This window comes from Caloenas nicobarica, chromosome 3 (genome assembly GCF_036013445.1).
Source record: "Caloenas nicobarica isolate bCalNic1 chromosome 3, bCalNic1.hap1, whole genome shotgun sequence".
NCBI lineage: Eukaryota > Metazoa > Chordata > Aves > Columbiformes > Columbidae > Caloenas > Caloenas nicobarica.
Genome location: NC_088247.1, coordinates 94329100 through 94343355, shown reverse-complemented (window position 1 = coordinate 94343355; position 14256 = coordinate 94329100). Strand labels below are relative to the sequence as shown.

The window sequence follows — 14256 nt, the reverse complement described above, 5'->3', positions numbered from 1 at the left end:
TATTAGCTGAAATATTCTCTGAAGAGGCAAACCATCATCAACTTTGTGAAGACGCATATGCTTTTCTTGAGGACAACTTGATGTCAGCTATTGTTCGGCTTACTTAAGTTTTCATCAAAAAGATCTCGGGTGAGCGTATCACACTTGCTCAATGTCTCAAGAAAACTACTTTTGACAATAATACACTTACGCTGGTATGTTTCTCAAAAAATACTAATTTCAGTATTGACAAATAGAAGGGGAAAACAGTTCAAAGTTCATGCAGTTACAATGCAAAAATATTTATTTGCATAGTAATAGAGCAACGGGATCATAATTTTCCCACATATTTACTACACTACTTTATTATTTTTATGTAGTTCAGTCTGCACAGATAGAAAAAGTGTCTGAAAAGTTTGATGGCTAAACTAGAGAATAACACTAAGAACATAGTTGAGAACGACTTTTTTTTTGAACCATCATTCCCAGTGTTTAATGTCTGATAAGTTGCAGCAGTTACTAAAAGTTGTAGTAACTATTTTCATAGACTCCTTCAATGAGGATAGCATCTCAGGTCATAAGGTCGGCATAAGTAAAACAATTCAGCTGAGCTGATAATAATTGCTCGGTTTTATCCTCAATTTATTAGCAAAAAGTAAAAAAAAAGGTATCTTTGTTGATATCTCAAGTTCTTAAGTGTCATTTTGTGTGTTTAATACAAGGTCTAACATAATGAGGCAGTTCTACCTCTGAAGGATAACAGCTGCACTTTCCATTGCTACCTGTGCATTATTGTGCTTCAGCAATACAGGCTGTTCATGAAACTCTTCTATAGGCCAACGTTATTTAACATTAACACCATAATGAAAGAAAACTTTTTCCTACCTTACTAGTCCAGTTCCCACTATCACACCTGCTAAATTAATTAGCAGCACTCCGCTTTGGACTACTTGTGGGTTTTGAATCACACCAAGTAGAACAAGTGGTAGTAGTTCACCAATGGTGTGACATGCCAAGATAACAGCAAAAAAAATTCCAAATCTGGAAGCATCAGGATACAACCCTACAGTCCTGTACAAAAATGAACAAAAGAACATTTACAAAACAGTGTTTTGATACTAAACTTGGAATGTAGCTTTTTTTTTTTTTTTTTTTTTTTGCAATTACTCATTAAGCAAACTGTTACGTCTTAACCCTTAGTATATAGTTTGGAGCCTTAACATAAAGGACATCCATTTAATATCATGACATAAGTGCAAATAAATTAGGTTTTCTCCATCTAGATTGAAGATGGTTATGTAAATATGTAGTTGTAACAGAAATCTGTGTTGTTTCAAGACAACCGCTGTGGCTTTTAGGATCCCTTAAATTAACCTCCATCTCCTTTTAGAGTCTATGCAGTGGGACTTACTTATGTGAGTCACATATTTAAAGAACCCCTTTATATAGCTAATTAACAGATGGAATTTTGCACTTCTGATACTGTGCATGCAAATGTAAAAATGGATATACTCAATTAAATGGAAGGCAAATTGATTTCACTACCCATGTAATTAATCCAAATGCAATTTCCTCCATACTCCTGCGCTCTTTAATACAACACACTGCCCCCAGCTTTTCCCTAGCTCACCTAAAATAAAAAGGGACCCCCTATCTGTACTAAAAAGCTAAGAAAGGCCAGCAACTGCTTGTCAAGTCAGCCTTATAGCGTACATGACAGATGAGAAAACCTTTTATTACATGGTGCCATATTACTCTTTTTCCAAAATACCTCAGACCAGAAATGCCTCACGCTAGGTACAGACTGCATGCTTTGCTTAGCTAACAAGCAGCTATTCAACACTTTATTTTCTTTTTCATTGCTCAGTGCAAAGTTCTATGTATTTTTTTTAAGCCACTATGTTCAAACATGGTCTTGGAAACTGAAGTATTAATTTTCTCACAGGCTTTCCTGTAGCATTTTTTGTGTGTAGCACCAAAATAATCTCTACTACAAACATGGCTGAATATTGACTCTTCAAGCACTAAACATTCCCTGAGCTACCAGGTATTTAACAAACTTTAATGACAGATCGGTGCAGAAGGAGCAGCTTTCCAAAGTCCTAGCATGAGAGTGTCACCTTCTCCAAAGTGCTCGAATAATTTACATACAGCTATGTCGATACAGACTAGTAAATCTGGGATAGGAAGAGAAGAAAGACTAAAAGAGAAGAAAAAAGAAAAAAACAACTCAGAGAATATTACAGCAATAGAACAGTAGGATAATATAAACTGTTAGAATACTTCCCAGAGGTACATTTAACTAGGAAAATCTGCATAAACAGAGTACATTTACTTGATTGCAAAACTGGCTGTATTTGTTCTTGGCCAGACCTGCCTTGTGTCTGATCAGGTAAGAGTTTGGGCCTGCCTGGCAGAAACTGACCCTACAAACACAAATTCTGAGGGAACTGGCTTGTAAGAACATGTACCAGAGGCTATCAAAGACTCTCCAAAAGTTAGCTCCTTCAGAAAAGTTTAATCCTGCACAGATACAATCTTCAAAATTTCATAGAGAAACTGCTTGCCCCAAGAGGTCTAAGTGCACTTGAAGTCACTCCAACACATCACTGATGGCTTCCAAACAACCACAGTATAGCAAAGATATACGCAAGCCAATATCCACATTATCCATTAACCAGAACAAGACTCTTCATTGTTGATTGTGTTTGAAGCTACCAAAGCTCAAGGGCAAAGTCTCTGCCTCTACAAATTTCCTGGTTTTCAAGGAGTGGGTGTGACAAACAGTGACTCACAATCTTCAGGAACTCCACAAACATTCCCTCATTGAGCCTGAAAATCTTTTTTTCCAAATTGCTGCCTTCTCAGCAGCCAGCTCACTAGCAGACAGAAATGGAAAGGCTCTGGTGACCACCGCGCATCTCTGCTTACTGGGAGGAGAAGTGATTTCTGTTTGTCTGTGAAGAAGGACTTATCGGGGAGCACTACCACGCACACAAGTCCTCACATCTGGAGGAGCAGAAACCTCCCTCTTGGGGCTTCTGTTTCTTCATTGAGGAGCTGACAGCTATTGAGATCCCAAATGGAAAGAACTGAGTAAATGCTGAGCACTGCACCTCATTACCTACTACAGACCAGGAAGAAGAAATCAGCATTCTTCTTTCCTGAATTTTTCTAGATGGGAAAACAGCTATCATTAAATTCCCATATCTGACTAACTCCCTGGGCAGAAGTTCTTATTCAACAGTCCAAGCGGTTTTGTGCAGTTCTCCTTCATTCATTTTCAAACTGTCCAAGGGCATCTTGTAAGGTGCACCAACACGCACAGCTACAGCAGAATAGCCCCTGCACTTTCTCTCTTTTACAAGTGTTTGTCCATGTATTATCTCTCAACAGCTAACCAGAGAATATGCATACAGGAAACAACCCAAGCCTGCTGTTCATTTGTACACATTTTACTATAGAGTGCTGTCTGATGGCAACTTTACTACCAACTGACTCGTGAAAACAAAAATTAACTTTAGTGCACTACACACCTCTCCTTTCATAATCGGGAAAACAAAAATCCAGAAAATGATTGAAAGACAAAGATTGGTACTTATATATATACTTTGCTATTAGCTTACATGAGCAGCCATGGACTCTACTGAAGGTGAGAAATCAACGGAACAGAAATGAAGAAGAGCTGGCCTATACGATAGGTAAGGCAATCAACAGATTAAATATTTCATCATCCCATTCTGAGGTGTTACTTCACTGTGATGCAAGGAAATGAATGTACTAGGGGAAAAAAGCAAGCTTTACAATCAAACCCTTTCTCCCACTGTCGGAAATCCACTTTCATGCCTTTTTCTGAAGAGTGAAAGAGAAGGATCCAGATCTCATCACTTCCTTATGCTGTAGCTAAACCCCAAATGTCCCAGGAAATGTGAAGCTTTGTTACTGTCACATACCTGCTGTCGTCTTTCTCACTTTTTTTTTTTTTTAATTATTTCCCGTCTTTCTAAATGTAATGTAAAATGACACTTCATGCTTTTGGTGTGACATAAGAATGATAAATGTCCCAGGCCCATTAAAACTTCCCAAGTTACCTAGAGAACTGGCAACTTACTCACTCTGTAAGAGTTTTAACACTGCCTGAAAGAGAAGGGTTAAAATTGTCTCATCTTCAGCTTTCTCTGTAATCATTCTGAGAGATGAGCAGGAAGCCATGCCAGGAGTCCTGGTGCTGACATGGGAGTTGAAAGTGATGACAAAAAGAAAAATAACAATCCGATAGATGGTACAAGTGCTTACCAGTATACTAAGGTGCTGAAAATTGCCACGCTGATGACACTGAAGGGCAGGAAATGTACTATATAAGCTAAAAGCATTTGCCACTTCTTATACAAGCCATCTTTACTTTCTTGGTCACTGATAGCACGTAAAGGTGGGACTGGATAAAATATACAAGAAATAAATCACCATTGAATAAAGAGACCAATAACTTGAAGCACAGAGACAGCTTTGAAAATACATCAGAAACATTCTGTCTAAACCAGTCTGAGCACTTCTTCCCCCACTGTAAATGCAAACCATGCTCCCTGCAGATGGCAAATTTGGTAAGCTTAATGACAGAGGCCTAACTAGGCAGCATACAGGATAGCCTTCTCTTTTTGCAGATACAAATTAAAGACATGAAAAAACTGCTGTCACTAGATAATTTCTTGAGGTGCTCTGCTCTCAAGGTGATGACAGCAGCGTATGTTCCCTACATGAGTAAAAGAGATTTTAGGGCTGTAAAACAGAAACTACTGTTGATCTTAGTATGGCAGCTGTAAGAGAAGGACCCTCTAATGTAGTCATCACATAATACTCCTAAATCTAATTATGCTTAGTTGTTGCCAAAGCTGATTTATACTTCCATCCTTTCCATGTCTTTGGTTTTGATCTCACTTAAGATGTTAACTACAGACCTAGACTTTGTCCTGCCTTTGTAAGGTCGCACACAGGCAAGTGAAGGGCTCTTGCACAGGTCAGAATAAGGGCCCCCTGCACCAGCCAGCTGTGACTGGGAGAGGCAGGGGTCAGGGCACACCCCTTCGTTAATGCACTGGACCTGGAGCCCCTCTGATGGGCTTATCTTTTTCTGTGGTGCCAAGCTTCCTGTTGCTTCGCCTTTGAATTTCGTGCATCTGTATCAGCTCTGACATCACCTAAAATCCTGAAGAGCCTTTAAATGACTTTCTTCGAAAAAGACTTTTTCCCATTTACAAAACAGTGGCAGCAATGCCTGCTGCTGCACATAACACAGGACAGAAACTCACAAAGGGCAACAGCATTGAGTATCCCTGTGCAGGGGAAGGCAGTCACGCACTGGTAGACAAACCCCACACGGTCCTGCACAGCTCCTTTTAGCTGGTCGTTCCTTAATCGAAGAAGGAAAAATGCTACAAACAAGCCGAATAACAGATTCTGGAGGATACGCATGGTGATGCCCATCTTATCTCTGGAGAAGTTTTTTGTTATCCTCCTGATAATGAAACAAACCAATAACAATATACTTGTCGGTAGGGTATTTAGCTTTGAACAAATCTTACACACACAGGGTCCACAAAAAGGTAATATGTTAAAGATGACAGGGACAAGTACAGTGGTAGACCAAAATAACCCAGAAAGTGCATTTATATATGGGGGAACAACCCAAAAGATTAGTGGATAAGGAAAAGATTGTTCTTAAAAAAAGAAAAAAAAGTCTTACCGGAAAAGAATCCATAATTTGTAAAAGGCATTCGGTGAGTCTTTGTTTTTGAATGGTATTGGTGGCAGCTCTTTCATACACTTTGTTCTTTCAATGGTGGCCAGTACTTCGCTAAAGATCTCTGAGTTTTTGTAGGCTGATACAATTACCTGAACTCTACTGTAGGTTTCGAGTTCCCGTTCCTTGCTGTGAGTGTCCACAGATGTCAGATCCACTGTAAATTTACAAAGCATTTACTATACATACACATCACTTTCCCTTCAAATCTCTTCCCCCCTTGCAACTAACCTTTCCTTGTCTCTATCCTAAAATCTGCGAAAGGTCCATTTAAAGTATTCAAGATTTCTTTTACTCCGCCCCTCTGTTAGAAGCAGCAAGAATGAATAACTGTGCAGCCACCACAGTCTCTGTGGTTTGTGGCCTCTGTAGGACCCTGAAGTTCAAGTCCATCTGGAAGTGCACGGACTGAGCGCTGTGCTGGTCAGACCTCCAGCGTTCCCCTTGCACAGCGCAGAGCTGTGCTGCCTGTGGAGCGCCGCTGCTGCCAAGAGCAAGCCAGCACCAGCTGAGGATGAACATCCATGAGTGAGGATGAAGAGGTGACTTTCTGGTCATGTATTTCTCCAGTTTTCAGCCAAATGCTCAGACATGGCTCCCTGATTCCCCCTCGTCCTCTGCCTGCTCCTCCATAACCATGGAGCTTTATTTTTTCGTTAGTCTGAGCTCAAGCTGCAGAGATGCTGCTCATCTCTACTTGAGCTGTTCCTGCATCACTGCACTGGGTTTCACCCACCTCCTTCTCAGACATGCTTCTGTTTTAATGCGAAGTTAGAGGATGTTCAGCAGGCCAAATTCCCCTAGCAGGCTCAGCCCAAGCTGAAAAAAATATTAGTCACTGCCATAGAACTTATGAAAGGCAAACACTTTACAGAATCAATCTTCCTTTCTAATAAATTCAGCTATACCTACTCCTGTCTCCAGCAATTCTGTTATCAGCAGATGGGAACTCTCAGTATGCTATTTGGACAACTCTTACGGATTCAGCAATAGGGCTAAAATGCATTAGAAATTTCCTTTTTCCTTGAAAGCAATGAATTACCTAAGGTTTCAAAAACTAGATTGTCATTCTCAGGAATAGCTGTTCTTACAGATTTTTATATTACTCTTCTACATCTGATAAGACGTCTTTATCGGTTATTTATTCCTAAGGTTTCTGCCCTCCTTAGATTTCAGTTTTACTGTGTTATGCTCAACTTCAAAGTACAAGTTGAAGAAGAGGCCTTGTCCACAATTCTTAATGTATCCTCGACATCTGAATTAACTTGTGAATACTTCCCTACTCTTCTGAAAGCTGGAATTCAGCAGAATTGTCTTTAATGGTAAACATATCCAAAATGAACTCTTCACTTTTGTAAAGATGAACATCCAAAGTGCAGATAGGCTTTTTAAAACTTGGCCAGTGTGTCACACTAGAAATAAATGACAACCAGGTATGTTTAAAAAAAAAATAACACCAAGTAGTCACCAGACCAAATAGCTAATGCCTACCATGCATTTGTACTTTTTAAAATAAACACATGTGACATTTCAATAATACAATCCACACGCAATACATAGGATCTATTCTCCTCCACTGTTGGTGTAAATAATGGCAGAATCTGTCCCTTCATTCACATCATTAAATCACACAAAAAATATAAACTGCCGATTTTCCAAAGACTAAACATTCTGATGATTCTTTGCTCTAAACTATATTTTTTCCCTTTCTTGTCACATTCAAAGGTTGACATTTGAAGAATGCAGTACTCTCTTTACCAAGCTTTTTAAAAAGTGGGTCTAAATCTCAAATCATCTATGCTTTTCAAGACTGTTCAAATTCATGAGGGCAGAATTATCCTCACTGTCACACCAGTATTTTCAGCTTCATCCCATTCCAGCTTCATGTCAACAACCATCCTCTCTTCTCTCTGCGTTTAGGATGCCATCTAGACAAGAGGAAAACATTGCCTTCTCTGAAGGCAGCTTTTTGGATTGGTCAAATTCCCTGGTTAATGCTCAGCTACTATCATCAGAAATCAGCCTACATACTACATTGAAAAAGAGAGATATATACATGTATGTATACACGTACACATACATGCACAAACACGTACACATTCTCTTCAAATGTGTATCTGCATGGATCAGGTACAGGGATGTCCTGCAGCAAAACCAAGACTCATTTCCAAAGTCTCATGCTGACACTTTTTTTCATCCCAAATCGGTAAAACAGTACTCTTCAGCTTTTGCCAACAGCTTGCTGTCATCATCTCCTGAAGCATCCCTATGCTCTCCTCCAGTAGCTCACCCTGGTGCTAGCAGCTCTCCAAACTTTCAGAAACCTCAAACTCAGAATCTCTGGAAATTGATGCCTCGAGTCATCCCACACTTATTCTACATTCTTCCTTCCAGGCAACAACTGTTTTCAGTTGCGTGGCATCACCAAGTCCGTAAGAGCATGGGACTTCCCACAGTTTTGGAATCAAAGTGACTTCCAGCATCCAGTGGACAGCCATAGGGAGATAGCATCAGGAATCTACAGGTTTCATGAAGCTAAGATTTCCTTTTTACTGGTAATTTACTCCTTTCTGCTGCATTTCAGACCTACTGCAAATTTTTGCCATTTTATGGGTAAGTGATGGTTACATGGGCCTAGGCCTCTCTCTTCTCTGAGCTGAGAATAATTACAAAGTTGGGAAAAAATTCAAACACATTTCTACCTCTGGAAAAAACTGGGGAAGAAAACAACTTGTTTGTCTAAAGCAGAGGTAGTTACATTTATACGGTCCTAAAATTACATTCTGCCCTTTGAAGGCAACCACAAGGCTGATGTGGCTCCCAAGTGAAAATGAGTTTGACATCCCTGAAAAGGAAACCCACGTTTTTACCAAAACAGTTTAGACAAACTTACCATAGAAGTCAAGAGGATTTGATTGCTCATAACAAGAATAGCCACAGTCACTAAAAAATGTGATCATTTCCATAGGGTTCCCATAGAAAACCATTTCTCCAACGCTCATGATGGCTATTTTGTCAAATAACTGCAGGGGGCAAATTAATATATTAGCAATATGTACTAAGAAGAAATGAATTAATTCTTCAGTACAGCTACTGTCTTGGTAACAAAAAAGCTTTGACAGGGAAAATAGTTTTGACACATTCAAATTTCCTTAGTGTATTTCCCTCAAAGGAAGTCTGTGGTTTCTTTCACTCCTCTCGGTGGTTATGCAAGATGACATGTCTTTAAGCTCTTAAAACTAGTGGTTCTCAAAACTGCCAGTGACAGCAGCATACAGAGGCAATCCACAAACAGAAATGGGAGCTGTGCACTTCTGACTTCACTTCTAATGCACCTCCATTTACTCACTGACCTCCTTTGGTGCTTAATAGCCCCAGTCTGTAAAATCCCCAAATTGTTGGGAAGGCTATCCTGAAGTGCTTAAGGATTTTAACAGCACTCCTCTTCGGGCGAACATTTGCCAGGGCAGGGTTCACACCAGCTACAATCAATCCATATTCCCAAGGTACCAGGACTGCTTTTGGTCCAGAAAAGCACGGTCACTCCCCTCTGGCTTCATCACCACTCACGCTCAGTTCAGTCACCCAGGGAAGAGCTGCCTTGCACGCATGTGGAGGGTGGTGGATGTGCCAGAAGACCAAAGTGCGAAACAGTAACGGGAAGGGAGAAATGCTTTCTGCGCCACAAGCCCGGCAAGGCAGGTCTGTCCCACCAACGTGGCCAAGGTCTACCCACATCATTTGACACGAGGAAAAAAGAAGAGGTTTTTTTTTTCCCCCCCATTCCAAATCATGGCTTTATCTGTCTCACGTTGAAAGTGTTCCTGAAATATTAATAGGTAAAGATAAATAAAGTACTAGTTTTTACAGTGCCTGCACACATGGGGTGATTTACATGGCTTCTCCCAGTGGTTTTGGTTTGAGTATCTACATAACACAAAGGTTAGGCACACAGTCTGTGTGCATACTATTTTTACAGGACAGCACAGGTCCCAAAGTGCCTCGTGACTGGCAGAAGGCCAGAGCTGTAAAGTTCAAGACAAGCCTGTATTTACGCAGCAAAAGGGAGGAGTCTTTGAAGGCAACTATACTGGACCTTGTACTTTTACCCTGAAAAGAGGCTGTAAAGCTCAAGACGAGCCTGTATTTATGCAGGGAAAGGGAGGGAGTCTTTGAAGGCAACTATACTGGATCTTGTACTTTTAGCCTGAAAAGAGCCTGGGTACTAAAAAGCCTGGCCAAAAAAAGAAAAAAAAAACCAAACAGTGAGTAGATATCATTTACCCTGAAGAGTTCTGAGCGAGGCTGATGAATTGTAATAATCACAATCCTGCCTTTGTGTGCAAGCTCTGTGAGAAGCGAGACAATCTGGTTTGCAGTCAGGCAGTCCAGCCCTGTTGTTGGTTCATCAAGCAGCATGATCTCTGTGGAACGACAAGGAACAGCATTAAAACTCAGGTAAATGGGCAGCAAACGCCTTTGAAGCTAATTTGGCGAATAGTTTAGAAATTACTTTACATGTGAAGGTCCACATGTAAAGCAGAGTATGCATAGATATTGCCATGATGTGATCTTTCAGTTTTAGTTAGCTTCAGTGGTTCAGTTTCAGTGATTAAGGACATAAAAAATGACTGCAGGATCAGAGCATAATCATTTTTTTCTAAGTTCAGGTGAAATGTGAAGATTACCAAAATAGACCAGATGTATACATCTGCTTCTAAGAAAAATAGCAATGATAAATTTCAGCATGTATACAAATGTAAATATAACTGACATAACTAGCTAGAAGTTATAATCAGAATTAAATCTATATATACAGACAGAATTAGTTATGAACAAACTAAAAGTTGTTAACATACAGCATATATAATTCCATAGATGAGAGAGGTGGGGGGTTTTGACTGCCTTTTCTTCTTTATTTTATTGCACATAGAAGGTTAAAAGTTACAGTCAAATCCATTATTTTTAAACAGATGAGACACAGCACAGAAGAGAGTAGCTCAACCTTGATCAGGATAAGGGGGAAGGAGAGCTTTCTCTATATGTCTATCTTCAAGGAATATCTCTGGTGTTTACTATAGAGTTTAGTGAATTTACTGGCTGATAACTACACCAGTGAGCTCTCCAGGAGTCACCAGTAGCAGCGAAATACCTCACTTTGCTATTTAAATGCTCCTTCCTGCCTGGTATGGAGTCCTGGTATATCTGCCAGTCTCAAAACTGACAAAATTTACAGTGCTGTTTTCCATAGCTGATCCTTCTAGTTACTCTGCTTTGATTTTCTTCCATCAGAATTTTTTTGGCTCTGGAACGTACATGGCGCTCACTCATACATGGCTCAATGGCAGCTACTCCACTACAAGGCTCAATGCTGGCATATGTGTGGCTCTAAAGTGCCCCAAAACTACAAATTAATGTGCCACGACCAACATTTCATACACTGGAAGGGTGAGCCTGAAAAGACTTGAAATGGATAAATGCAAGTCTAAACCTACATTCAGTCCCTAAGATTTTAAAATTGTCTACTTACCAAGATCAGCTAGTAGAGTAACGGCAGACCTAAGTTACTACCCATCTTTTTCTGTCATTACTAGATCAGCTTTTGCTGAATTACAGAATGTAAATGCTTTTGTGTTTTAAAGTGCTTTACGGAGGCCCATGGTAGGAGCACAAAGTGACAGTACTTTGCTTTATTTTGAAAATCCATGCAGTGGTACTTACTGGGATCTTGTAATAGTTGGGCTGCAATTGAAACACGACGCTTCTCACCCCCAGAAATTCCTGCAAAAATACGGCTTCCGATTATTTTGTCAGCAATGTGGCTGAGACTCAGCTCAGCCATAACCGCATCTACCTGAAAAATAATTACGAATTAGAAAGACTAAAAACAGTCCAACTTGGATACCTGTGTGCAAAATGAAAAAAATGAAAGAAAAAAATACATTCTTTTAAGCTGTGGCTTTCCCAATATGCTGCTTGCATCCATTCTAGTTGAAAAGTATCTGGCCTCATTTCTATTTGATAATTTTTGATATATTATTTCAATTATTATTTTTAAAATTGTATTTTCATTTATTCTGAAACTAGTAGAATTGTAGCTTCACTTGACATTAAGAGATTAAGACTTCAGAGGTGGGACTAGAGCTTAAGGTATGAAGCATAATGTGCTGGTCTGGCTTCCAAAATAAGGGAGGAGAAAGGCATATCAGTTCTGGGGAAGTATAAAATACAGAGTAGAAGGCAGGTGAAGAGAGAAGACAGAGAGCAAGAGCCTTTGGTCAAGAATACCCAATCTTTATTCTCAACAGAGGCCAAAGAGTCCTTTAATAGGTCTGGAACACACCTATTTTACCAAGACAGTAGCTTGTGGGGGGCTTATTAGACCAAGTGCTTTTCAGAGCTGTTCTGGTTTGTGAGACATCCTACAGGAGCCAGAGTAGTGGCAAAGCCACCTCTGCTGTCCATGAGGCTCGCCAGCGTACCTGGCCTCAAACACCCCAGAAAATGACATTTCCCAGCTGGGGAAGGGGAACCAACCTTGACACCAACAGCAGCTCCTCCTGCTGCAGCTTTGGGCAGAAGAGTTTTGTCCCAGTGTAATGGTGACTCCCTGGGGCATCAGCACAAGCCCCTTGCAGAGGTGGGGAGCACCAGAGAGCTCATGGCCTGCCCCTCAGCAGGAGGATTTCTCCCCATTTGCAGTATGAGGATTACAAATCCTTTTAACACGTAAAAGCCATAGATGCAAAGTGCTGCTGGTGAAAGCATTACATGACATCATGTCTGCTTTTCTGGTGGAAGACGATAAAATACAGACCTTCTTCTTGATTAAGTCATTGGAGCGTTTCTGAAGGGTTAGTAAAGCAGTGTAGGTCAGAGACTCTCGGATGGTGAGGAAGCTTAACAATGTGTCGCTCTGAACAAAAAGGTGAAGAGAAAGCAGCAGTTAGTCCTGTAATAATTAAGATCTTGCCCCCGCTCGCACAACCTTCATTTATTCAGATAATTTATTAACTGCTTTGTACCCAATTTACTAGTAAAATCACCATCAGGTTACGTTACTCCTTTACACTATCAACTTTACTTTCTTTACATGAGAGGAATCACAGTGCACAAAAATAAATTTGTAAATCAACCTGTGGTACATAAGAGAAGCAATCTCTAAACTGTTCCTTCTTCAGCTGACGCCCATTCACATACACTTCACCAAAGAAGTTGTCTTTCTGACCCAGTCTTCCTGATATTGCATCCAGAAGTGTTGTTTTCCCAGATCCTTTCAAAGACAATAAATTAATCATGTAATGAGATTCATTTTGTGATTTCAAGAGTAGTAGCCTCACTTGGATGGATATGTAGGAGAAGAATGTATTTTTTTTCCTCAATACCATGAAAATAATTGGTCCTGAAAATGCAGCTGGTTAAGGGGAAATAAATGGGAAACCAGGCATGTGTGTAAATTAGCATTTAATTCATACAAATCCACACTTCATAGTGCAACTAATGGGTTTAGAAGTAACCTTATATTTTACTGAGGTTATAATTGTTAGATGACAAAAGACTGAACTCTGAAAACCAAGCACCGCAGTTTTACAAGGCGGAGGTTAAAAGCAGCTCCAATTTCATAATTTAAAACACAGATCTCAGTGACAGTCATACCACTGTGGAAGTCACTGGTATTAACTCTAATCTTATTTCTTTTATAGTACTGGAACAACTTACCAGAGCTTCCTAAAATGCCCATAATCTGGCCACTCTCTATGTGAAATGAAACATCCTTAAGTATTTGCCGGGTCTGTTTTTTATAATATAAAGAAAGGTTCCACCATGCGCCAACATGTTCTCTTGGAAAACAAACATGAAAAAAGATGAAATAGAGAAGATTTAAAAGTTTTGCGTAAAGCAAGTGAATGGTTTATAGCTAATTGCCTATGGGATAGGAGCCTGCAAGGATTTTAAAGTGTTGGAAAAACAAACAAACAAACAAACAATTTTTTTCCCCCTGCCTCCCACCCAAGCTTTAACTTGATAACTTCAACATTATCTGGAGGGTAAAATGGAGTCTGAACAGATTTATCAGAATGACTGCTAGGACGCTTTTGTGGGAAAGTGCACAGTCTTTGGAAATCTCCTCTAAAGCACCTCCTCCAGAGACAGGTGAAGAAGAACTGGTGAACCCTCCAGAGGACGGATGGGCGCTGCCTCCCTCCAGCCCTGCGCTCGACCCCTGTGGCGGGTGGCCCAGAGCCCTCCCTCCTTCTGTACCCGCAGCCCACCTGTCCCAGCCCCTCTCCCCTCAGTCCCTGGGGTCAGAGCAGCTCCTGGGGGGCAGGGGCTCCCCCGCCACCTTCCCGGCCCTACCTGATGGTGTAGGAGACACCCTGGACACTGATGCTGTCACCGGGCTGTGCCGCAGCCTCCTCCTCACTCATCAGCTCACAACTGCTGCTCCTCTCCAGGGCAGGAGAGCCCCTGCCCGACAT

At 40.6% G+C, this 14256-nt stretch overlaps 1 protein-coding gene across 1 annotated transcript in view; it reads right to left on the bottom strand.

The window, feature by feature from the left end:
- LOC135986599 (ATP-binding cassette sub-family G member 5-like) overlaps positions 1 to 14256 on the bottom strand; it is a 16488-nt gene extending 2232 nt beyond the window's left edge. The window contains exons 1-11 of the mRNA XM_065630733.1: positions 14135 to 14256; positions 13496 to 13617; positions 12913 to 13049; positions 12594 to 12692; positions 11498 to 11630; positions 10061 to 10200; positions 8670 to 8799; positions 5720 to 5933; positions 5286 to 5491; positions 4276 to 4414; positions 865 to 1050 (exon numbers count right to left, since the gene is read on the bottom strand). Coding sequence (XP_065486805.1) covers positions 865 to 1050; positions 4276 to 4414; positions 5286 to 5491; positions 5720 to 5933; positions 8670 to 8799; positions 10061 to 10200; positions 11498 to 11630; positions 12594 to 12692; positions 12913 to 13049; positions 13496 to 13617; positions 14135 to 14256 — 1628 coding nt within the window. The remainder of the gene's footprint in view (positions 1 to 864; positions 1051 to 4275; positions 4415 to 5285; positions 5492 to 5719; positions 5934 to 8669; positions 8800 to 10060; positions 10201 to 11497; positions 11631 to 12593; positions 12693 to 12912; positions 13050 to 13495; positions 13618 to 14134) is intronic.